Source organism: Vitis vinifera, chromosome 9 (genome assembly GCF_030704535.1).
Source record: "Vitis vinifera cultivar Pinot Noir 40024 chromosome 9, ASM3070453v1".
Classification (NCBI taxonomy): domain Eukaryota; kingdom Viridiplantae; phylum Streptophyta; class Magnoliopsida; order Vitales; family Vitaceae; genus Vitis; species Vitis vinifera.
The window spans coordinates 20,165,766-20,192,391 of NC_081813.1; the positions used below are offsets into that span (position 1 = coordinate 20,165,766).

The 26,626-nt window shown below is 31.2% G+C and overlaps 2 protein-coding genes across 2 annotated transcripts; one reads left to right on the plus strand and one right to left on the minus strand.

Annotated features, from left to right (window-relative positions):
* Positions 1 to 12,000: 12,000 nt before the first annotated feature.
* Positions 12,001 to 12,555, minus strand: LOC109123171 (uncharacterized). Its single transcript, XM_019222125.1, has one exon. The coding sequence runs from the start codon at positions 12,553 to 12,555 to the stop codon at positions 12,001 to 12,003; it is 555 nt and encodes a 184-aa protein (XP_019077670.1).
* A 7,619-nt stretch (positions 12,556 to 20,174) lies between these two features.
* LOC100248428 (tubby-like protein 8) lies at positions 20,175 to 25,120 on the plus strand. Its single transcript, XM_002272011.5, has 9 exons — positions 20,175 to 20,703; positions 20,786 to 20,900; positions 22,987 to 23,163; positions 23,256 to 23,311; positions 23,394 to 23,490; positions 23,622 to 23,711; positions 23,812 to 23,904; positions 24,136 to 24,203; positions 24,724 to 25,120. The coding sequence occupies exons 1-9, from the start codon at positions 20,342 to 20,344 to the stop codon at positions 24,797 to 24,799; spliced, it is 1,134 nt and encodes a 377-aa protein (XP_002272047.2). The 5' UTR covers positions 20,175 to 20,341; the 3' UTR covers positions 24,800 to 25,120.
* The last annotated feature ends 1,506 nt before the right edge of the window (positions 25,121 to 26,626 follow it).

The following is a 26,626-nucleotide window of genomic DNA, read 5'->3' on the forward strand; positions in this document are numbered from 1 at the left end:
CAGGATAGTAGAATTTGTCCACTTGAACTAGAACATCCTCTATCACACCCCTTGGGATTTTGACTGACCTATCAGCTAAAGAGAGGGTCATGGTTGTAGGCTTTAATCCTCCAAGTCCCAGTTGTTTATAGACAGAGTATGGGAGCAAATTCACACTTGCTCCCAAATCTAATAAAGCTTTTTCCACATGTGTCCCTCCAATGTTGACTGATATGGTGGGACATCCCGGGTCTTTATACTTAACTGGGGACTTACTCTGGATGATAGCACTCACTTGCTCAGTGAGGAATGCATTCTTTGTCACCTGTAAACCTCTCTTGACTGTGCACAAGTCCTTTAGAAACTTTGCATATGTGGGGACTTGCTTGATCATATCAAGTAAAGGTATATTTACCTTCACTTGCCTCAGCACTTCAAGAATTTCAGATGAATTCTTGACTTCTTTCTTTCCATGTAAAGCTTGAGGAAAAGGGGGAGGCATATGTTTCTTCATCATATCCTCCTTAATCACTATCCTTGGTTCTTCCTCAATGCTTGATTTGGATGCACTTTCCTTCCCACTCTTCTCTTCTTGGTTTTTGCTCTCTTTAATCAAAGGTCTCTTTGACACGAGTTCTTCATCTTGCCTCACCTTAGGCAAGGGTTGATCAACCTCCTTTCCACTCCTCAAGGTTATCACAGCTTTGACCTCCCTCAACTTTAAAGAATCCCCCTCTTGGGTTTCAACTTCATGAACACCCTTAGGATTTTGGCTTGGTTGAGAGGGGAATTTTCCTTTCTCATTCACTGTGTTGAGGTTGGTAAGTCTAGAGATGGAGTACTGAATATTATCTATCTTATGATATAGATCATTTTGCATCCCATCCATTCTCTTATTTAGAGAACTCTCAACATTCTCTATCTTTTGGTGCAATTTGGAGTTGATTGCCCTTTGTTCACCCACAAAGTCATTCATGACTTTACTTAGGTTTGCAATGGCTTGCTCCACTGAAGATGGTTGTTGAGGTGCTTGGGTTTGGCCTTGTGGTTGGTATGGAGGTGGTCTTGGTTTCCAAGAAAAATTTGGGTGGTTTCTCCAGCTTGAATTATAGGTGTTACCATAGGGTGCATTGGTGTTAGGCCTAAATTGCCCCACAACATTGGCTTGATCACCTAACATTTCTCTCACGGCTGGCATGGTTGGGCACTCATCTACTACATGATCACATGATTGGCAAATGGTGCATGGCATGGCATGGGCTTGAGTTTCGGAAATAGCTTGGACGTCATGCATCTTTTTCAACTCAAGTTCTTCCAACCTCCTTGCTATTGTTGCCACCTTAGCTTTCATGTCCACATCTTCACTCAACATGTACATTCCAGCCTTTGGATTTTGGGTTTGTTGAGAGGGGAATTTTCCTTTCTCTCTTGAGTTGGGCTCATCCCATCCTTTTGACACCTCAGCCACATAACTTAAAAAGTCCATGGCTTCATCAGGATTCTTACTCATAAAATCTCCCCCACACATGGTCTCAAGAATTTGCTTCATGGAAGAGGACATTCCATCATAAAAATAGCTCACTAGGAGCCATGTATCAAAACCATGATGAGGACAAGCATTGATAGCCTCCATATACCTTTCCCAACACTCATGGAACTTCTCATTTTCTTTTGCAGAAAAGTTTGAGATTTGTCTCTTCAACCCATTAGTCCTATGGGTGGGGAAATATTTCTTCAGAAATTCAGCTTGAAGATCAACCCAATTCCTTATGCTCCTTGGCCTTAAAGAATTAAGCCATATTTTTGCCTTGTCCTTTAAAGTGAAAGGGAATAGCTTGAGTCTCATCAAGTCTATTGAAGCTCCTCCCTCTCTAAAAGTATTACATACCTCCTCAAACTCCTTAATGTGAGCATATGGATTCTCACTCTCCATTCCATGGAAAGTTGGTAGGAGGGGTACAATATGGGGTCTTATAACTAACTGCTCAAGAGGGGGCAGGATGCATGAGGGTGCACTCATCCTTGGGGGATGCATTCTATCCCTCATGGATAGGTATGCATTAGGATTACCCCCTTGACCTTGTTGAGAATTCTGATCCTCTGGTGGAGGGTCCATGATATTTACACAGATATCCAACTCTGTGTCTTGAGGATTTTCAATCCTTACTAATCTTCCCTCTTGGTCCCTAATCCAATAGGGCATACACAAGTTACTACTTACCTGAAATAAGACAAAAACAACAAAAACAAAAAGGAAACTAGAAAAAAAAAAAAAAATTAAAGTTAGGAAGAAAATGAAATTAATATTAACAACAGGAAAATGAAAGAAAATGAAATTAGTGAAAAAGGAATTCACCAAACTTGTGATGGAAATCACAAGTAGCCTCTAAAAGGTTGTATCACTGTATTGTGGCACCATCCCCGGCAACGGCGCCATTTGATTCTTTGAGCTTGACTTCCCCAGCCAGATCTTTTAATCAAAAATATTTATAAAACCTATGACCTTATACTGGAGTAGCAAAGCTACTATAGTATAGCAGTTCTAGGGTCGAACTCAGGGATGGGTTTTCACTCTACCAATGACAGACTCTAAATTAGAAATTGATTCTGATGATTTCCTTTAGCACAAACTTGAAGTTTAAAAGAAAATAAAATTGTTTTGAAAGTGGTGATTTAAACTAAACTCACATAGAACTAAGTAAAAAGGTGGAAGAAAGTAAGTCTCCCAGAGCTAAAGGTTGCTAGGTTCAAGTTCCAGATGCAAAGTGGAAAATTCCGGATTTTTCTCCTCGCATTGGGGATTTAACCTATAGTTATTTCCCGAACCGGTATAGGTTTGACAATGAAGTTTTAATCCATAAAAAGTCACTAGAGATGGTAGTTAAGATCCATTAATGGCTTAAGACACTATGGGCTATCACCTTGAATCACTTTCCAATGGCTCGTACATGATAACTAATGGACTGATATGGATCTAGCATTAAGCATCCACAGAGACCTTAAGCTTACCATGTATTGGCCAGTCAAAGTGATCCTAAGGGATTTAAGGCAAAACCTTGGCTTTAAAAACCATTTATGGACTTCAACCACCTGAATTCAATGCACGGAAACTTTCCACCTTTTAATCTGGACTTTTCACCTAGCTTCCTTTACTCCAAGAAACTATTGGTTTAGCCTCTCATCCTCTGGGAAAACATCCTCAGAGGGTGTTTGGCTTGCAAGAAAATAGAAAATAGAAGAGAGAAAATAAACAAAAAAAGATCTCTGTATTTCACTAAGTAACTAATTTACAAATGTTGGTCTCCTCGAGAAAACTCCCCGACGAAGATATATATTCAGTGATTACAAGAGAATTTATATAGGAAGGTAGTTTTACCCTTCCTTGGATACTTCCTAGCTAAGGAATTACATGGTTGGTTGAATACAAGGAGAAAATGGAAATTTAAACACAAAAATATCAGAAGAAAAAGAGTCGGCAAAAATATCCAATTTTCGCACGCTGAGTTCCAATTTCGCATGTTGGTTTGAGGTGTGCGAAAATTTCGCACAGTGGACTGAGGATTTCGCACCTTAAACAGTGGTGTGCGAAATTGTCCCTCAGCTTGATGCAGTTGTCTTCCGAAGTCCATATCTTCCTCATTTCAGCTCCAAATCATACGTGGTTTGAACCGTTGGATTCTTGACTTTCTGAGCTTCGAAATGGTATATAGAATGCAGAAAATGAACTTCGGGAAGTGCTCCAAAAGTGCACTAAAAGACTGCAGCTGTGTCCCCTGTTTTCATCCCCTGTTTTCTTCTTCTCCATTGTTTCTCCCTTGTAAACTTTGAACGATTAAGGCAAAGGATTATGAGGCTCCATAGCTTGATTTCTTCATAAATTTAAGCTTTCAAAAGCTTTGCCCTGAACTATAAATAGCTCTCCCTCATTCTTAAATTGCTTTGGTGAGCATAAAGCTATCAAAAAGCACCAAAACTTAACACAATTGTTAGAAACGATTGCAAGGGCTCCTAACATGCTAATTGGGTTAAAAGGTAATAATTACTACTCAATGGTGTTTAAAAGAGCTAATTACAAGCTACAAAATAGCATGTTTTGAGTAGTAATCATAAAGTTTGTCCCAAAATTGCCAAACAGGGAGATTGTGAGTGTTTAGCTACATTGGCAATTGCGGACAAAATTTCTAATTGTCTCCTAACTCGAATTTTCAATCTTTCTACGGACTACTTGGCTAATGGAGATCATTTTGTTAAACTTGTCAAGAAACCAAGGTTTGTAGTTGAGGTTGGAGTTGGATGAAATTGAATCAACCATTTTATTTATGTTATTTTACTAAAAATATTTTTAAAGAGTTAGGAAGGTTTGGGAAATACTTTTTTTTACTAAGTATTCAAAATGCCCTGTTTCAGGATCGATCCAACTTTAAGTTAGATCGATCCAACTGACCATTTTTTTTATGAAATCTCATTCATTGGATCAAGGGCCTTCATTTAAAAACCCAAAACTTGTTTCATATTCAAGAGAGAGACACAACAACAACCTCCCCTTTGGTTCTTCTCTTCTTTCCTATTTTGGGGTGTTTGGTTGCCAAGAAAATCCAACTTTCCTATTGTTTTCCAAACTGTTTTCAATGGATATTCTTGAGAAAAAAAATAGGTTGATTATTTCCTTCATTCATCTCCCAATTTCTAATCTATTTGAGTTTGGGCAAAAACTCAATTTCTTCTTGTGTGGATTCAAGAAGAGACCGAGAATGAGCTTGGTGTGGACTCTAAGTGTGCTCCAGAAGAAGAAAGTGAGAAGCTGAAAATGGAAGGTACTAGTCAAGTGGTTCGGGAAGGATTGGTAGGTTTAAGCTAAGTAAAACCTTGTATTTAGTTTTTATTCTTCATAGTGGATGTTTTTGATAGGTTGTAGGCCCGTGGCTTTTTATCTCTTCGAAGGTTTTCCACGTTAAAATACTATGTTAATTGTCTATTTCTCTCACTCTACTCTTTGCATTTGCATGTGAATTGCATTTATAAATTGTTGGGAGAGTGTTGGTGCATACATACTTGATTGTGGATATCATGCTTTGTTGAAAAATTGTTGGAAGAGAAGTTTATTGACATTAAGAAATTCTAAGGTTTAGTAATCTTTGTTGGGATTTTTTTTTTGTTCAACAATACCTATTCACCCCTCTCTAAGTATAGTCCATTATTGAGATTCACCTTTCAAAATCCTTACAAAAACCATGAACAACAAGGATGCCCAAGTTGCTCTCCTCATGGGCAAAATAAAAATATAAAAGAATCAAGCCAAATGGTTGTTGATACATCCACAAGATTACCCTAAAAAGAAAATCCTTTTCTTAGTGTTGAGAATTCTAAAGCACAAGAACCCCTTACGAATCTACAAGTTTCCCAAAGGAGTCAATTGCTATTAATCAATTAAAGGAATTCATCCTTGAAGCTCTTAAGAGCAAAGATGAAGGTAGTATTTTATTTTCTCATACTTTTGCTAAGCCTTATTCCTAGAGGATTAAGCAATTAAGAATGCCTATAGGATTTTTGCATGGGGAATCCAAATTACTTTATTCCCTAACCCTGGATCATGTAGGATACTAATAGAGGATTTGTGTTAGCATCTTCACGTGAGCCCTTGAGAGTAACACAACTAACAACGATTGATCGTATTACTTATTTTAATATCATCTTGCCAGTTATGATGACAAGTGGATTGCCTAAGTCTATGAATTGGTTGTGAACAAGTTATGTACTTGTAACGAATCCATAACTTGAATCTTTTGTATAACTCATAATACACCCAAGTCATGTACAATGCAAGAAATGTTATGCGAGAATGCTCATAAAGTATAATGTATGGAATAAGGACATACAAAAGGGAAACTAAAATATCATTTATAAATAATGAATTCTAAATCTATTACAACATGTCATGTTTTTAAAGGTTTTATCTTAACAGATTGAACGTAGTGGATAGCAGGTCACATAGCTGAGTATTTATTTTGTGTTTTGTTATCATTTATATAGGATACTGGAGTGTAGTTGATTCTTTATAATGAGATGTTGAATTAAATTTAGAATTGTATTATGAGGGAGTTGGTATTGTCTTATGAATCCTAATGGTCCCTTCTTGAGCTCATATACCTTGTTAACGCGTTGGATCAACTCTTGGTTCATTTATGTGCATAAAGGCATTTTGGTAATTGTGCAAGGTTTCATAAGGGTTAGTGAATGACATATTTGAATTAGACTAATTGATTAATTACATGGTCCTATGAGATTAATTAATCAATTATGACTCAATTTGGGATAAATTAAGTAATCTAAGCCTATATGAGGGGTCAATCACTTACCCAATTAAGATCCCTATAAATACCCTTTTAGGACTTAGAGTTTTCACCATCCATATATAAGAAAAAGCCCTAAGCTCTACTCTCGCAAACTTTCCACTATTTGTGTGCTAAGAAATGAGATTGAGTCATCGAGTAAAAGATTATGAGACTTTCAAAAATATTGATATGATTCTTCAATACTTAGAATTTAAGGTTTGAGAACATCCAAACTTAAAGTTTTGTATTTTAATTCTAAAGATCATTTAAAAAAAAATTGGTATTACTTCCGTTACTTAGATCTAAGATGCCAATAGTTGGTATCAAAGCTTTACATTATAAGCATGCTTAGATCTTTGTTTAGGGTGTGCTAACTTCTTTTTTGTAGCCTTGATATTATTTCATAATCAAGGGATGCATGTATATTATTTTTTTAATTGTATATGATGATTGAATGAGATAATTGTTTTCTTTCTTTCTTTCTTCATGGATCTAGTTGTAAGCTTCATTAAAAGAGAGTAGGTTTTCAAGTTCTCTTATAAAGTTTTGATTATTTCTATAGATTGAAATGTAAGCTCCATTATAGGAGCATAGAGTTTAATTTTATGACGATGCATGTAAAGTTAAATTTTTTTATCATCTATAGAAGGCTACAAGAGAAGAATTCTTCATTGATGTCAATAAAGATTCATCTTTTATTAGAGCATCATTATAAAGTATCAAGAAGATTAATGGCCACAAAAAGGGTTGAATCTATTTTTTGAATAAAAGACAAAAGAGCAAAAAAAAAAAAAAAAAAAGATTCTTGAAAGTTCATTTCGTAGATCCATGGCAGAGCAGTGTCATTGACTTTGACTTAAAATCAGGGCTACCTCCCGTAAGTTTCTTGGGGTGAGTTACGTGTCTTTTTAAAACTTAAGAAGTTAAAAATCCAATGTTTTAAATGATTTGCAAATCAAAATTAAAACAAGGGAGATATAACCGTTTGAAGTAAGGCGACCGAAAAGATATATTGTTTTAGGATTGATTTAGAGTCAAATTCTTTTTGATTGTTTGGGCTCAGTTTTGGGCCACTTGTTAGGCTAATTTTGTGGCTGATCTTAAGTGTCTCTTGGGCTTAAAATTAGTAGCATAATGGGTGCGATAATGGGTTGTCACTACTGACATAAGATTGGAGTTTTTGTGGCTAAAATTTGCTAAATATTGATGCACTCACAGGTTGCCACTACAACCCGAGAATGGAGCCACATGGGCTGATTTTTATGGCTGGTAATCAGCACAAACACGGGCTGCCAAAGTGTCAGAATTTGAAGTGCATAATTGGAGATTTATGGCTGCAACATGGGCTGCCACTACCGACTTAATATTTGGAAATTTATGGCTGAACATGGGGCTGAAATAAGTGTTAATTTTCATATAAGAAAGTTTCTATTTTGTATTGCTCAATGGGCAACCGCATAGGCTGGCTTCAAGGGCACTTATGTGTTGCTATGTGAGTCAATTTTGAACACACTCCAGGCTTCTCCACATGCTGGTTCTAGGTGCAAATGTGAGCTGCACTCCGAGTAGGGATGACAACGGGATGAGTTTTTTCGGGTACCCGCCCCGCCCCACCCCACTCATAATGGGATAGGGTTTAAATTTAATAAACGGGTTTGGGACGGGTATGAGATTTTTTTTTAAACCCGGGGTGGGTTTGGGTATTGCCCCATCCTGCCCTGATTATATATAAAATTAAATTTAAAATAAAATTAAATTTAAAATTTAAAATTAATTTAATTTTATTATTTTTAATATATAGATAATAATAAAAAGATTTAATAAAATAAGTTATAAAAAATATAATAATTTTATTATTTATAAAATATATTTATTTTAATGTAATTAAAAAAATTTAAATCTTTATATAGAATTGTTTTTAATAAACGGGGCGGGGTTGGGATGTGAATTGTTTTTAATAAACGGGGCGGGGTTGGGATGGGGGCGACCTGTCCTAAACCCGCCCGTTGCCATTCCTAACTCTGAGGCACTATTTTGGCAAGTTTCCATGCCAAAAATCTGGTGCTGCCACTTGCATGGATAGTCGTATAGAAGCATTATTTTAGCAACTTTTGATCTCAAAAATTGGTGTTAAGTTATGGAAAGTTGAAGAACAACAACTCTTATCCACAATTGGAAAGTTGTTTGAATTACATAGCCATCAGAACTCTTTTTTATTATTTTCTTATTATTTTTATTGATTATATTGTATGTGATGAGAAATATTTTAAAAGTTGGTAATTTTGATTATTCTTATGAAAAATAAATTTTCATGAGAAGGGTATTTCCAAATTAAAGTTATTCAAAATCGGAATGACTATTATCAATAAATTTTTTATATAGAAAGATTTATTTTTTTTAAGTTGTGAGAAAATTTAGTTTCCTTTTCTAGAAATCTTTGGAAGATCTTTTTTTAAAGTTTTTTATTTCGAGATTTTTAATGACTTGAATTTCTATATTAAGGAAAAATTCTTTTATTTTGAAATTTTTATAAAGTTTTTAGAAATTCTCTTGATGTATAATTTATTTTAAGAAAGTCACCAAAATTATTAAAAAATTCTTCTTAATGGATATAAATTTTCTACTATATTATTTTCTAAATTTTGGAATAGTGTAGATTAAGAAAATAAAATTTGTGAAAATAAATTAGAGAGCAAAGTTTCATTTTCTAAATTATTCCAAATGATTCTAAACTATTTTTTTTTTTTAAATTATTTTGATGAAAATCCTTGTAGAATAAAAGTTTCTTTTTTTGGATAAAGTGATCTCTAGTTTTTTTTTTTTTTTTTTTTGAAATTTTCTTATTACATTAATTCATAATTTGGAGAGTAAATATTTTTTGAAAATTTTCAAGATAGATAATTTATTATTAACAGAATTACTAAAAGATTTATTTTTGTTATTTTAATAGAATAGATTATTGTGAAAAGTAGAATAAGGAAATTTTAAGAATATTTATTAAATTGGGAAGGTGTAGGAATAAAAAAAAAAATATTACAAAGAATTTTGAATATGAGAGCTAAAGTTCCTTTCTAAATTTATTTTTAAAGATTTAAAATATTTTTCTTAAATTTATTTTTTGAGAATCCTTGAAGAATTAAATCTTTCCTAATTGGATGAGGTGCTCTCAAGTTTTAAAAATTTTATAAAATGAAAGTTTTCTTATTACATCAAAGTTTCCGATTTCAAAAATAAATATTTTGAAAATTTTCATTAGAAATAATTTATAATTAAAAAAAATTATGAAAAGATTTAAGGGAAACTTAGTAATTTGATGGAAATAAATTTCTTTAAATATTTCAAAGATAAATAGTTATTAAAATTGGAATTGTGTAAAAAAAGGAGAAGTTATGAAAATAGAATTTAAAATTTGAGAGTAGAGATTTTATCTAATTATTTATTTTTGGATAAAATGCTCTCATGAAAATTTTCAAATTTTCAAATTCAAATTCTCCTAGGAGACTTCCCGTTGGGAAATAGATATTTTTGAAAATTCTCAAAAAAAGATAATTTATTCATCAAAATAATTACTATTATTTTAAAAGCTCTTAATTATTTTAAACTATTAGGTAGGAGAGGATTATAGATAAACTCATAGCCTCCAAGATCAAACTCATCTTGATTTTAGGCTCATTACCGTAGTATAAATGGGGTGATAACTCCCTAATAATAGTAAGCATGAAAATAGAAATTTAATTAAAAGAGTCATTCTCATTCTTCAAAAGAGGAATTAAGGAAGAGAGATGCAATAGGAATCAAATAGCTTAATGAAGTATTGAAGGTTTGAATAGTAAAATGTATATATATACTCTTTTTGGGTATTCACCTCAAATTACAAAACACGAAAAGATCAAAATACGCTTAAAAATTAACACATGCCTATCTTTCTCTTCTTCTCTCTCTTTCTCCTTTTTCATTCTTTCTATAACCCTAATAACACCTATTGCCGAAAATGTTTTAAAAAGCTTCTAAAATACATAAAAATATTAGGTGTTGGAATTAGTTTTGAACTTACGTTAGATATTTTAATATTTCTATAACCCTGATATTTTTTTTTTATTATACTAGAGTTTTCAATTTGAAAAATAAATATTTTAGAAATTTTTATTAGAGATAATTTATAATTAAAAGACATTACCAAAATATTTAAGGAAACTTAGTAATTTGATGAAAATAAATTTCTTTGAATATTTCCAAGATAAATAGTTATTAAAATTGGAATTGTGTAAAGAATAAGAAGTTATGAAAATAGAATTTAAAATTTGAGAGTACAAATTTTATCTAATTAACTTTTGGATAAAATGCTCTCATGAAAATTTTAAAATTTTAAAATTCAACTTCTCCTATCACACTTGGCTTTCAATTGGGAAGTAAATATTTTTTGAAATTATCAAAGAAAATAATTTATTCATCAAGGTAATTACTAAGCTCTTAATTATTTCAAAATATTAAGCAAGGGAGATCATAGGCAAACTCAACCTTTAAGATGAAACCCATCTTGATTTCGGATCCGTCATCATCCTAAAAATGGGGTGATAACTCCCTATCAGAAGTAAGCATGACAATAGAAATTTAGTTAAAAGAGTCTTTCTCATTCTTCCAAAGGAGGAATATCCCTTTACTCCTTCCTAAGATGCAATAGGGATCAAATAGCTTAATGGAGTCTTGGAGGTTGAACACTTGAAAATTAACATACACCTATCTTTCTCTTCTTCTTTCTCTCTTTCTTCTTTTTCATTCTTCCTATAACCATAATAACATCTTTGAAGAAAGCTATGTTTTTTGGAAATTAAAAATTGAGGGATGATCCAAAGTTTCAAGGTTGAAAGATTTTTAAAACATTGAATATCGTACCTTTAGATGTTTTTAAGAGTTTTTGACATAAACCTCCGAACACCACTAAAGTGCATCCGATATTGTCATTTCAAACATCTTTAAGAGACCATGTCCAAAAGTATAGTATGGAACTCCCTCAAGAGCATCTAAAGAGACTTAGTGCTAGACACTTCAAAGACCACTTGCCTTGAAACTCCATATGTTAATAATTCTAGATCCCTCATTTTTTAGATCCAAAAAGTTTTGAAAAGCTTCTAAATACATAAAATATTAGGTGTTGGAATTAGTTTTGAACTTACGTTAGATTTTTTTTTTTAGTGAGAAACAAGATCGAGAGAATATGATTTTGCCTTACAATTTTGAAAAGAAGAAAAGTAAAAGAAGGTAGAAAAAGACGTGGTACCCAATAAAATATTTAGGTAGATGTATTAAGAGATTTTTTAGTATAGAGATATCGGGTGGATGCAAATATAAACTCTCAAAGAAAAAATATCTTTAATTTTCACCCTCAAACTTTAGAGTCTATTTGAAAACTTAAATATAAAAATAAGCTTTCTCGATATATTCAATATAAAAGTTTTCAAAGTATTCTCCCTCGTGATTTTTAATTGTTAAATCCAACACTTACAAAAAAAAATAAATAAATAAATAAAGAGAATGCAAATGCACCCAGAAAACACCCATAGACAACCAAAAGTAACATAAAATCTTTTATTTATCTATATTTTGAGCACCCAATTTAACTGCATGCCTGCCTTGACGAATAATAGACCACGTATGTCCCTAACATCTCTGATCTCTCCCCTTGCAAAATCTATTTAGTAGTTACACCTCTCGGATGGCGTACCCTAACCCTAACCCTAACATCACCCTTCTTGCCAAAATCTGAAGAAGCAGTTGGTGCCGGAGGCAAGACGGTCGTCTTCTTCGAACCCCTTACACCTCTGGGATGTCGGCGTACCCTTGTCTGATCTGAAGCTGACTTTTGACCAGATTTTCTGAGTGAGGATTGGGATAGCAGCAGCTTCCAACACGATTCCGAAACAAGCCTGAGTGCGCCTTCGGCTGCCACAGAACCGTTTTTGCCGTCTGGATGAAGGAGATCAACCAGTTCCTCGTATCTGTTCAGTATCGTATCAATGTCTGGGTCATCATCCACTATTCCTAAAACACCATACCAATCTATCTCGCCATTGCTCTTCCTTCTCATGGCCTTTGCATGGATGCGGTACGCAGCCAGGTACGGGGCAATAATGCCTTCAAATTTAGGGTCTATCCGGTTTGCCACATTGGCCAACACCAGAGCTTCTTCAAGCCTATCAGACTTGAAATCCTTCTCGGCAGCGTCCATCAGAAGCTTTACATTCATGTCTGGAGTCATGTTGAGACGAAGACGATGAAAGAAAGCTGGGACTTGGAGAGGAGATTACAGTCAAAGCTGTGTGAAGAAGAGTATAAATAGGGTCTTGGAAAGAAGACTTGGATTTTGGAAAGCTTCTAATATTAGTTTTTTTTTAAATTATTTTTATTTTGAATGGTTGATTTAGTTTCAATATCTACAAAGTTTCTATATATATATATATATCTATTATTAGAAATTTATATTTTGTTAGGTACGTCCAAACAAGGCGTAAGAGGGTAATAATCGTGACATTTAGGGTATGTTTGGTTGCTAGAAAATTTGAGGGAAAATATGGAGGAAGAAAAGGTAAAGAAAAATTAAAAAAAATAGATTAGAAAATAATAAATTATTTTTATATATTTCTTTAAAGTTATTTAACTTATTTTTTTCTATTGTATTAAGATTAAATAATTTTAAATTACATAAATTTCTAATTAATTTTAATTTTATTTGATTTTCTTTCATATTTTTTTTGGGTGAAACCAGACATAAAAAAACTATTTTCCTAATAACTTTTTTCTTTCCTTGATACTTTCTAGTAACCAAATATAATATAAAATTATTTAATTTAAAAAAAATAAGGGAGAATTGAGTTTTACACCCACTTGGACTTGAAAATTGGTCCAAAGTCCTCATATCCCTTGTATTTAAACTCAAAACCTAGTGGATGAGTGAAAATTAAGTTGAAGGACTTTACTTTTCAAAATTTTCTGAAATGCCCTTGGCTATCAAAAAGAAAAAGAAAACAATTAACTTCACACTCTCTCATTCTTTTTTTCCCTCTCTCTTATCATTCACCTTACCTTTCTCTCATATATTAATTGGTGGGACATGTAAATTAATTCCTTACTAGAGAGGTGTTACTATTTCCATCAATTATTTTTCTTCCAAAAAACCATACCTAATAAATTAAATGTTAAAAATGATCCTAATAAATTAAATGTTAAAAATGATTATTACTACATTTTTTAAGTAAATATTTTTTAAGCACCTCATAAAATATTTTTTTTTTAAACTTACAAAATATATAATAAATATTTTTTAAACACCTTAAAAAAAATTATTATTCTTTTTTATCCAACATATATATATATATATATATATATATATATATATATATATATATATATATATATATATATATAGATAATTATTTGAATATTTTCTCTATTTTATGGACAGTACATAGATCTTGTCTTAATATATTATTTTATAACATGATCATCTTTTAACTAATACTATAATTAATTTTTAATTAAATAATGTATTATAACTTAATAATTTGAAAAATATTCAAATATCTTTTTACATCTAAAATAGACGTGGACTTAACATGGTTTAAATTATTAAAGTACGATGTCATTAAGTCAAACAAATTTATCATATTAAGAGATGTGTATGTAATTATATCATAATTTTTTTTCATCGTATTGATATCTTTTGTATAAAGTTTTTTTTTGATGAAAAATAACAAAAAAATTTGTTATGTAAATAGGTATAACAACACATTAAAATCGAAAAGAGAATATAATGGAACACAAATTAGATGAAAATCACCTTAAATAGGGATATAATAGAAAATATGTAAATGCAAGAAAAAACAAGTTTAGATGAAATTTAAAATAAAAAATCAAAGAAAATAAATTAAAAGTAATAATATAAAAATGTTAGAATCTTCAAAACTATAATTACAAAAAAAAAAAATTAAATTAACTTGATAATTTAAATTAATGATTTTTTTAAAAAAAATTACAAATGTTACAAAGATAATTTTTTTTTTTATCCTTTTAAATTATATTTAAGTATGATTTTTTTAATCTCCACTGACATTATGTTTATAAAGGTAAAATAGTAAAAAAAAAATATTTCATTCGGTTTAGTTGTAATAAACACTTTAAATGTGATTAATTTTAATTTTATTTCCTATGTTTTAATTTTGGTAGGGAAGATCTAAATGACATAGTTTGGTAAAAAAATATTGATAATTTTTCCTCAACAATTATTATATGTTGTTTATATTATCTTAAGTCATTTGAAACAATGACACTAATGTTATCCATTTATATTAATTTGATTTCACAAAAAAAATATAATACCTAAATATTATGGTTAATTTTCCTTTATATAGGATGTAAATGTAGTAAGAAAAAATATTGTTAAAAATACTTAAACGAAATATGCAATTACAAAATTTGGATGATGAAATTTAAAATTTAAAATTAAAACAATTTTTAGATGAAGGAATGTGTGGAGGAAAAGTGTTCAATCCTTGGGTGACAAGAAAAAAAAAGTTCAGAATTGATTGAAATCTTGCATAAAGGGTAGCCTTGTACACCCTTATATAATTAGTACATTTGTCTCATATAGTTAATACATTTGCCTTATATAATGTGTGTAACACCCTTGTATAGTTAGTGTAATACCCTTATATAATAGTGCAAATTTCATATACAATTTGTGAGTGACAAAGAAAATAAAGAAATGATTCAAAATCGACTAAAATATTTCACAAATGATAATCTTGTACACCCTTGTACACTTGGTACATTTCCCTTGTACAATTAGTGTAACAACATTATACAATGGTGCAATATATCCCTTTTAACTTGTGTCTCCACGTAGGTATATTAACCTTATTTCTAATGGTTTGACTAACAAAATGGTGGATGAATTAGGATTATATTTTTTTTCCTCAAACATTATTACTAAGGAAAGTATCGGAATTTCCATGTGGAAGTTAAATAAATTGCATGACATGGATATGCAATCTATGGGTGACAAGGAAAATGAAAAAGTGATTCAAAATCGATTATAATATTTCATAGATGGTAGTCTTGTACAACCTTGTACACTTAATACATTTTCCTTGTACAATTAGCTTAATACCATTGTACAATGGTGCAATATATCTCTCTTAAGTAACGTGTCCATGTAAGTATATTAACCATATTTCTAGTGGTTTAACCGAGAAAATGGTGGATGAATTAGGGTTAATTTTTTTCCCCCAAACATCAGTACTGGGAAAGTATCGGAATTTCCATGTGGGAGTTAAATAAAGTACATGACATGAGTATGCAATTTGTGGGTGACAAGGAAAATAAATGAGTGGTTTAAAATAGATTGAAATCTTTTATAAATGGTAATCTTATGTACTACTTGTACACTTAGTACATTTCTCTTGTACAATTAGTAAATACCCTTGTACATTGATACAAATTTCATATCCCCGTAGTACATGTATGTCTATATGTGTATTAAACATGATTCTAGTAGTTTGATTAAAAAAATAACGGAAAACTTGAATCCAATTTTTTTATGAACATATTACATTTTTGTGAAAAAAATATACAATTGACCAATTCCTTTATTTAATTATGAATATATTATATTTTAAAAATAAAAAAAATAATAATCAATAAATGAAATTTAATTCTTTTTATTATCTTCATATGAAAAAAATAGTATTAAACAAAGTCTTCAATTTTTATTTTTAAAAATAGTTTTCATTTTTTTTAATTAAATGTATTTTCAAAAAAAGACAATATAAAAAATAAAAAATATTTTTAAAAATAAAAAAATAAAAACTAGAAAAAATATTTTAAAACCAAACTCAAATGTAATTTATATAATTTTTAACTACTTGTTTTCATTTAAAATGAGTAAATATATTATTTGACCCTTTTATATGAGAAAATTCAATCTTTATTGTACAATGTATTGATATAATCTATTTCTAAATACGGAAAATATTTTAGTTGGATATTTAAAATAAAAACTCTTCATCTATCATCTTTCTCTCTTTTTCATTTTTCTTATTGTCAAGCAAGCAAGCAATAGAATCGCGGAATAATGGAAGAAAACAATCACACAAGAACAAACACAAGATTTACGTGGTTCGATCAAAGTGATCTACGTCCACGGGCAGAGAGCGAGCAATTCTATTTCACTATTGAAAGACGGCTCATGCACCTTCCGGTCACATTTTACGTTTTCCCAAGCCACCTATTTATAGAGTTTACAAGAGTTCTAGTTATCATATACCAACCCTAACCCTAAAACCCATTTAACAATAAGACTCGGCCCATTTAGCCTTAGCCCATGTTTTACAAGGATAGCTTCAACATATTACAAAGAAAAAATCAATTCAACTCAACACTTATTTTAATAAATTTTCAATTAATTCAAATCATTAAAAAAATTCCTTAATAAACAAATTTGGAACATTCATATAACTTATTACCAAAAGTCTATGTTCAAAAAAATATTAAAATATGGAAGGAAAAAGATTAAAAAAAAAAACTTTAAACTTTTTATTTTATAATAGTAAAAAAAGTAAAATTTAAAATACTTTTTAGTATAAAAGAAAAAAAAGTAAATATATTTATTTTAAATAGTGTTTTAATCATTAAATTATTTAGTTCTAAAATGTAAAAAATAATTTTTATTCATTTAAATTAATATTTTTTTGGAAAATATTTTCCAAAATAATTTTTGAATGATTAATATAATTTTTGTTTATTTATAATTTAAAAATAGAAAATAATGCTAATTTTTCAATTATTTTTAAAAGAGTTTAAAAAATAATGAAAAATAAAAAATGATTAAATAAAGGAGAATTTTATGGAAGAAGCATATAAAGAGTGGTGGTATAAAGACAAAAATAATGGGTATAAGTCAAAATGGTATTTTTGTCTATTCCAACCTTATATTCTTATAATCAATTATGGATATTTGAAGGACTTTTTATTAATTATCAAGCCCAAGTAGGTGTAAAACACAATTCTCCCAAAAAATAATAATAAAATCTAACCAAAATTAATGTGCTTCCAATATTTATTTTTATTTGATTTGGTAGTACATATATTCACTCCATGCTAGCTCTAGGATATTTTAATTAAGAGCTCAAAATTCCAAATACATATTTATTATTTTTCTCAATTTGAAAATATTATAAATTTAAAAATTGATTAGTATATATATATACAAGTTTTTAATAATTTTTATTTTTAAAAAAGTAGAAAATAGAATATGTCTTAAAAAAAATAGGGTCTCTTTTGGAAGGATTTCAACAATATTTATTAAAAAAATTATTTAAAATATTTTCAATCATTTCTAAATATAATATTTTGTTGGAAACTCAAATTGTCTGGAAATTTTCTTATTATGGGTTACATATTAACATCAATTGTACATACTTATGATTATAAGTTTATTAAAAGTGATTAATTAAGTTAATTAATTATTGGGCTTTTAATACATCTCTTAATTGGAATAGGCTTTGCAATATATGGAGACCATATATTTTATTTTATTATTTATGATGGACAATAAATAAAATAAAATAAAATATACTACATATATGAATAGGGTTATAGTCTTCAGTCTAAACATAACATATTATCATTTACTCAAATCCCATCCCGGAGTGAGTTGAGATTATGGCCTTTCAATTTATTTGTCACAAATTCCTAAAATAATTATCTTGATTTATTCTATGTGAAGGTATTGTATGCTCATGTTCAATATAAAATTTTTCAAAATATTTTTTATATTTTTCAATATTTCTTAAAATACTCTTAAAATACACATCCCAAAATGCCTCAAACTTGTTTTAAAAAAGCAAGTTATTTTTGTAACAGATTCTCAAAAAAATATTTTTTTTATAGTTATAATGATTTATAATAATATTAATTAATTTAATAGGATTAAATAGGACAAAAAATTAATTTATTATTAAATTAAAAATGTAAAAATTTAGTAAAATACTAATAAAATAAAAAATATATTCAATGTGTTCTTTAATTTTTTTTTTTTAAAGTTAGTTTCTATTTCAAAGAATTTAAAACTATTTTAAAGATCAATCATCATACAAGGCTTTAACTTAAAACCCTAATTGCCCAAAAGGTCTCCAACTCTAGGGGCTTTACCAATTGGGCTTGAAAGAGCCCAATATGACAAAACCAAGCCCATGTAGATTGGGCTACCAGAAGTAGCAAAGCCCAAATCGACCTTCAAATTGTTTTTTTTTAATAATATTTTATATACTTGAAATATTTACAAACCATATCATTATGTTTTTGAAAATTATATGAGGGAATTTTACAAATAGTTTTTTAGCTTTAATTTTATTTTTGAAAAAAATTGGTAAAAAAAAAAAAAAAACCATAATTCACAAGTGTTTTCAAAGAAAATCAACATTTTTGGGAATACCATTTATCCTCTCCCCCTCGTTAATTTCATCCTTTGATTCCTTTCCAATAAAAAACAGTTTTCCTTTTTTGTTTTTTTAAGCAAAATTTGTTTCCCAATTGCAGTATTTTTTTTTTTTTGCCCTTTATATGTAACACATTTTCTCCCTCATTTTCTTTTGAAATCCCACTATCCAAACAACCCCCCCACCAACATAAAAAAGACAAAAATCAATTAAAGCCAGAAATAAATGACTCACAAGTGCAGGCAAAAACCCTGGCAGAGAAGATAATTCTTTTAAAATGGTCCACAACTTTCCTAGGTGATAGTACGTACAGTTCATATAAATATAATTATTAAAACTAGAAATAACAAAATTCAAATCTTATTTTATTTTATTTTTTAAGTTGAGTCTTAACTTTAGATTCTTGGTTTGAATATAGAAGCAATCTTTTTTTTCCTAAAATCAATGATTCTTTTCAAACTTCAAATGGGAAAATAATAGTTAGTCTAGTTTGATAATATATCTTAATTGCAACTATTTAGGTATACAAAACAAGTTAGTGTGTACCTCAGACATTTTTCTGAACCCCCTCTTTTTTCCCCCCCCTAAATTCCCATTATCCAAACAACCCCACAAAAGTAAAAAGACAAAAAACAATTAAAACCAGAAAAAAAAAAGACCCACAAGTGCACCCTTGCAGAAAAAAAGATTGTTCTTGTGAAATGGTCCACAACTTTACAAATAGTTTACAGTACATCACACTTACACAAATAATTAAAGATGCTGCGAATGAATTGAATTCAAACTTGGTTCCCGCTCTTTAAGCCCCCAAGTCAAAACCCATCAACAGAAGGGGACAATGTTTTGAATAGTAGCCGTTAGCCCCCACCAAACACCACTCACCCACATGCTTTCAATATTCAACGCACACAGACAACCCATTTCCCCATGTTATTTTTTTTTCTTTTTTTTTTTCCTTTTTAAGTTTAAATCTTTTTTGGGGTTTCAAATTCAAACTTGCTTGTGCCTATCAATGGGGTTGGGGGAAAAATGGCATTTGGGTCAGTTGGGGATGCTGAGTTGGAGGGTTCCAAATTGGGTTTTGATGAAAGAATGTCCCATCTCTACACCTTTTTTTAATGATTTCCTTCTGGGTATCATTGGATGTTATCATATGGTAATATATGGAAGGATGGTAAATTTGGACTTTATCTTTAGATTTACAAATGACCTTACAATGAAAGGGACAACTGTAAAAATATGCTTTGATTTGATTATTTATTTATATCAAATCACTAAAAATAAATAAATAGATAGCATATAACAATGAAAATGGCATTCATTTCTAAGGGAAGTTTAAAAAGGTGATTATGGGGAACTTCAATGCAAAATCCTTGTAATTTCCCAAAACAATCTAAAGCCCATAATTCAATTCAAATCTATCAGCTGCCTAGAAATCTTGAACTTGCTTCTCCACTATAAGTCTATAAATAGCAGGCAATAAATGTAGAAAACAACTCAACCAACTTGAACTCCCTCCCATCTCAGTTACATTCACAAATGGCTGGCTTCAAGAAATCTCCATACAATTCACTCTATGTCAACCCCCTCAATGATCTCAAGCATATAAGGAGCTGCAGTGAGGGTGACAAAGAAAATGCAGCCCCAAAAGCCAAAGAAAATGGCAATGCACCACCACCCACCAAGCAGTTTCCATACACAAAGTGCTCCTCCACCACCACCAGGGTCCCCCTGAAGCCATCTTCACTGCAGCTATGCATGCAGCTCAATGAGCCTGATTCAACTTTAGGGTCCAAAGTGTGGTGCCCCATCAGCTCAGAGCCCTTCACTTCCTCCCATGTTTGGGACTATTCAGATTCTGAGGCTGCCCCAGCTTCTTCCTGGTCTACACTGCCCAATAGGTCTGTTGGTGCGACATTCTTTTCAGCTTGGTTTGTCGTGTATGTGTATGAGCTTGTGTTATGTGTGAATTTGGTGTTTCAGGTCCTTGCTGTGTAGGCCTTTGCCTTTGGACATTGGGAGATGCACCTGTGTCATCGTGAAGGAGGCATTACCACAAGGGTTGGATGGGGGTGCTCTGTATTCACTTTACACCAATGTAAGACCCCTGAAACCCACAAAAAATTTCCATGAAATCTCATGATTTGTTGTTAAAATTGCGCATCACTATTGCCCTGGCTAACATTTCACTGAGAAAATTTTCTCTCCCAATCTAATTATTGTGTTTTTCCTTAGAGAAATGGTACTTTTTCTGGCTGAATTCTCCAAATGGGTTATCAGATAGACCTAATCGTTTGCCTGTATAAGTTCTTTGTGGAAAATTTAGGACAATTTTGCAGTGTCTAGTGAGATAATCCATTTGGGTAATTTTTTCGGTTATGTTCGTGGATGACCTGATAAGATTGCATATTGAGTTCTGGATATATAAAGAGCAGAAAGGGAGAGTGGTGTAAGGTCAGAAGCCTAAGCCATGTGTAAAACCACTTCGGGATACATATTCTCAATCTAATTAGGGCCTTTTCTTGTGTTCATTTATGCTCTACAATTTGAACCCGGAAAAGCTCAATGGTTATAAGAGCTTGTATGCCATGGGGTTGGGCTATTACGATTGAGAATCTAATAGTTTGGAGGATCTTTATACTCAAATTTGACAATAACAAGTATTGATTGTGGGACCATGTTTTCATTCTCAAATCCTATCAAGTTTGGAGGAAAAATATGATGTTGTACTGGAGATCAGAATCCAATAAAAAGCCCTGTTATTTTGAAGAAATTCTAATGATGAAGATGGTGAAATCAACTCCTTAAAGGTAAAGACAGGCAGCCTGTTGATGGTTGGAAGGATTTGTCCTTGAGAATAACGAGATAGTTTTTTTTTCCTTAAACAAAACTATATACACTGAATGACACTTCAAGGAGAGCTGTGTTGCCTTACATAAAAAAATGTGTGGTGTTGTGTGCAGCTGGAAAGGTAACTGCTGGATGTTTTATGACTCAACTTTTGTCTTTTCACAAATTTCACTTTCTTTGATTATGAGATTTTAACTGTTCGAGGGGTAATTAGAGCAATTTTGTTCTGATTAGTTTAAATGTTTGATTTCATTCATTAGTACTTGATTGTGAAAAAAGACTCTTTGTTCTATTCGGTGTCTTTTGTGAAAGTCACATGATACTTCATTTGTTGATAAGAGATATATGCTGCTTAACTTCAATGAAAATTTCGCTGTCTTCTCTTCAACTGAAATAGTGAAACCCTTCTGGTAAGGTAATATGCTTGTGCAGTTAGTACTTGGATATTAGCATCATCGATGGGCTTCAACATGCATCTCAACATGTCTTTCAGCTATATAATTATGTGACTGTTCTGTATGGTTTCCAGAATGGAGGTTATGTTTGGGACTGTGGAATATTTTGTTGTGTTAGAAAAGCTTGATAATTTGGTGAAATAGAACTATACTTTGTGGAGAAGATTATGATCTAAGATCATGATGGTTACTTTAAAGGTGGTGAGATGCTGAGAAATTGTGAGTATGGCTTCTTACATGGCAAGAAAGGTAGCTCTATTGATAATTAAGCATCCCCTCTGTAAACAGGATGTTAAACTATGGAAGGTTATACAACTTCTTAAGAGACCAAGAAGATGTCTTTACATAAAAAGGACACTGCATGGGCCTGGAGAGAGATGTAAAAGACTAAATCAGACTGATTTGTTGTCACAAAATGGTTTTTCTCAAATGGTTGGTTCCATTCATCAGTTTTTCAAGAAACCATAAATCTCCCATGAAGTATTTTTGTGCATAAGACGCATAGTTACCATCTTTTCTACAAAGACAGTAGTTCAGAGTCGTTTTCATGAAAGAGCACTATAGTCCATAAGGTGACCGCTACTTTCTACATATGCTAACTTCTTGTCATTCTCAGTTGCTTAATCTTGAGGTCCTGACCCAAAGGTAGTATGCGCTAACATGTTCGTCTATTTAGTCAGTCTATTTTTCAGGCACATGATCTTTTTCATTGGTGACTAATGAAACAATGGATGATAAAAAGTGAGGTGCTTGTGCTGTTAAATTTGGAGCTAGTATGGTTGTGGACCCTGCATATTTTTTTGTGGCATTAGCAATCTGAAAAGTGCATTGAATTAGTCTCAAAATTCACTTTTCAGTCTTCTGTTTTGCTGATTACAGGAAGGCCAAGGGCGACAAGATAGAAAACTAGCTATTGCACATCATAAACGGCGTAATGGAAAGTCTGAGTTCATTGTAGCTCAGAGTGTAAAGGGGATATTATGCAACTCAGATGATAGCTTCATTGGGATAGTAACAGCCAACCTCCTTGGTTCAAAATACCACATATGGGATCAGGTTCTATTCTTTATACCTTTCGGAGCTATAAAATGACACATATCGCCTATATTTTTTGTCCTTCAGTTGGCTGATGGCCTGTTTGATTGCAGGGGACTTGCCTCAATTCTGTAGCAAAGCGGTCTAAACCTCTTTTGGCTGTTGTAACGTAAGCAAGATCTGTCCCTTTCTCTTCTAAACACAAAACATTGTATACTTCTGGCTGTATTCAATGCCTGCTGTTTCTGCAGATTCATGCCTACAATAGCCACCTTGACAGGAAGTTACAGAAACATACGGGCATGGATACCAAAGCACCAGTCTATGCAGCTGAAGAACTCAACTCAGGTGACCTCAATCAGACGCCAAATACCTTCGACTCTCACCCCATTAAGAATATGTAGCAAATATTCCATTCATTTGCCTAATTAGTTTACTTTCTGGTATGATCAATCACCTTACAACTTCTTTCTCTGCAGATACAACATATTAATGGACTGCCCAACGACTGGGAGAGCAAAAAGGACAAAGTTCACCAGCTATTCTCGAGGGTTCCTCATTATAATAGTGTAAGTACAAATATGAAGTGCTTCTTCCTGAATAAATGAAGCAGAATGTTTGGACTTTTTTTGGGTTTCTATTTTTTCACTGTTTTTGTTTCTTGTTTAGGTTTCAAAGCAGTATGAGTTAGATTTCAGAGAAAGAGGAAGAGCAGGACTTCGAATCCAAAGCTCAGTGAAGAACTTCCAACTTACTTTGGAGGTATAATAAAACTTTTCTGCTTTAAAGAATCCTTGACAGTTTCATTCTTTCTGTCCAGAGCCATTATACATGGGGACAAAGCCATTATAGTAAACGCAAAAGCTTCACAGCTTTAAGATACTATATGTGAAATTTTTTTATTTCTATGGTCTTAACTTCAGGTTGCTCTGCTTATAACATTGTGACATTCATGTTGGTGTGGAAAGGCTAATTTCAGTTTGTTTGTTTTAGGAGAAAGGAAAGCAGACGATCTTGCAGCTTGGAAGGGTTGGGAAATCAAAGTATGTGATGGATTACAGGTAAACATCGAAACCAACCACTTGTTAAGAAGTTTACTCCTCTGCTGAACTGTAATAGCTGAGAACGCTGAATGAGCTTGGGTTTCTTGGGAGTTATATATAAGACTAAGAGCAAGGCAATCTCAAAGAGAAAAAGAACAGAAGCAATGTTGGAAAACCCCTTTTTAAAACCTTGCTGTAAGTAAGTTGATTTGATGAGCTTAGGTTGCTCGGCCTTCCTCAATGCCCAAACACCCTTAGACTGAGCTTGTTCAGCGTTTTCAGCTCCTACAAGTTGAAAGAATTGGTGTTGATGGTTTTTCTCAGTTTTCCTCTCAATTTCCAGATTTCTTTCTTTTATCCTTTTCCTTTTCCTTTCTCTTCTACTCTCTATATCTCCATATTCATGTTTTGAAATTTTGGAGTTCCCCATTGGATCTGAATATGCCAACTTGCTTTACCTCCATATATCTTGATTCACAACCTTCAGAATGAGGAAAAACCATGAAAAGGGCACTAAGAAAACTATCTTCTTGTGCAGATATCCTTTGACAGGTTATCAAGCATTCTGCATATGTTTGGCTTCTATAGATTCAAAGCTCTGCTGCACAGTATAATCCCATTTGTGATTCAACCTCTGAACACAAGTTTTCAAATTGTTCCTCTGGTTTTGATTCTTGGTCTGCAATTTTGAGCTCAATGCATACCAAGTTCCCTGGAGCATGCAAGATGTTTAGGCAATGCTTCACTTCCAGCCCACATCACTATTTTGTGGAGAAACTTGGCATGCCAAGCATGTAAATGGAGTTGGGAAGGAAATGTATGGCGGGGTTGGTTCATTAAACCGAAAAAAGGAGACTTGAAGGATGTGTAACATTGCTTGTTATCAGTACTCTCCATTATTAATATACAGTTATCTGGGTACTCTGCATTGATGACTTCAAAGCCTTTTTTTTTTTCTTTCGGGTTATCTTCTTCAAAGTGTGTTGTTGTGCTGTACATGCAGTAATGCTCATCATGTTGTTGGGAGCAGCCATGGTTAGAGACTCACAAATCCTTTGGAAATGCAGTTTTCACACTTGTATTTTAGTCTTAGAAGAGGCTCTGCCAACTGTTTTTCTTCTTACTAAAGCTTATATTTTTATTCTAGGTGGATTAAGATATCAGTTTGTGAGTGATTTTGAAATGGGTTAAATACTTTGTAAGTGTTTTCTTACAAAAATTAATTGTTAAGCAAATTTTTTAAAATCACTTTTAAGAATTTAGAGAATTACTTGAAGTGATGATTGAATAATTACTTGAAGTGATTTATAGATGATCGACAATCACCTAAGGTATGTTTGGGAACTGTTTTCAAAAGCATTTTTCTATTCTTTAAAACAAAACAATAGAAAAATACGTTTGACAACCAAAAACTGTTTTATACAAACATGTAATACAATGATTAAAAATAAAACACTAGATATATAAATTATTTTTAAAATAAATTTAAAAATATTAAAAACAAGTTAAAAATATTTTAAGTTTTCAAACTTACTTTTGTTTTACCAAACATCAAAGAACAATTTTCAAAAACCGGTTTTTTGGATTGTGTTTGAAAACAGTTACCAAAGAAGCCCTTATGTCCTATTTGGTAGTTGCTTTATAAAACAATTTTTTTTGTTCTTTAAAACAATAATAATAAAAAAACAAAAAAAACACTTTTAGCAACCAAAAAATAGAAAACATGGTGTTTTTAGATATTATATTAGAGTTGTTTTAAGTTGTTTGCACTCGTTTTTTGAGAGTTGTTTTAAAAAATTATTACACAATTATGAATAATGATTAAAAATAAAACATTACATATAAAATTTATTTTTGAAACATATTTAAAAAAGTAGAAAATATGTTAAAAACATTTTAGGTTCCCAAACAGACTTTTATTCTACAAAGTATCAAAAAACAATTTTCAAGAGTTGTTCTCAAAAACTATTTCTCAGATTTAAAAAACACTTCTCAAACAGAGTCTTGTTACTTAAAAAAAAAATTATTACATAATACAGTGAGATATTTTATATCATGCTTATATTCAGTTTGTAAAAAGAATAAAAAATAAAACGAAAATATATTATTTTTTCAATGTTTGATATTTGCCTAAAATAAAAATTATTTGCATCCTAATATTATATATTTAGTATTATTAGGAAATCATTCTACAATTTATAGTTTAGTAAATATTTTTATTTCTTTATTAATAAGATTCATAATTAATATATTTAAAACTTATAAATTTAAAAAAATACTTGTCAATATATATATATATATATTTTAACGAAAAGAATAATATATAAACATGGATAAGAAATGTTGGAAAGTGTCTCAAATTTCTAATTAGTATAGATTTCTTTTTATAAATAATTTTTTATAATATCTTTCTTAAGTTAATATATAATTATAATATCAGA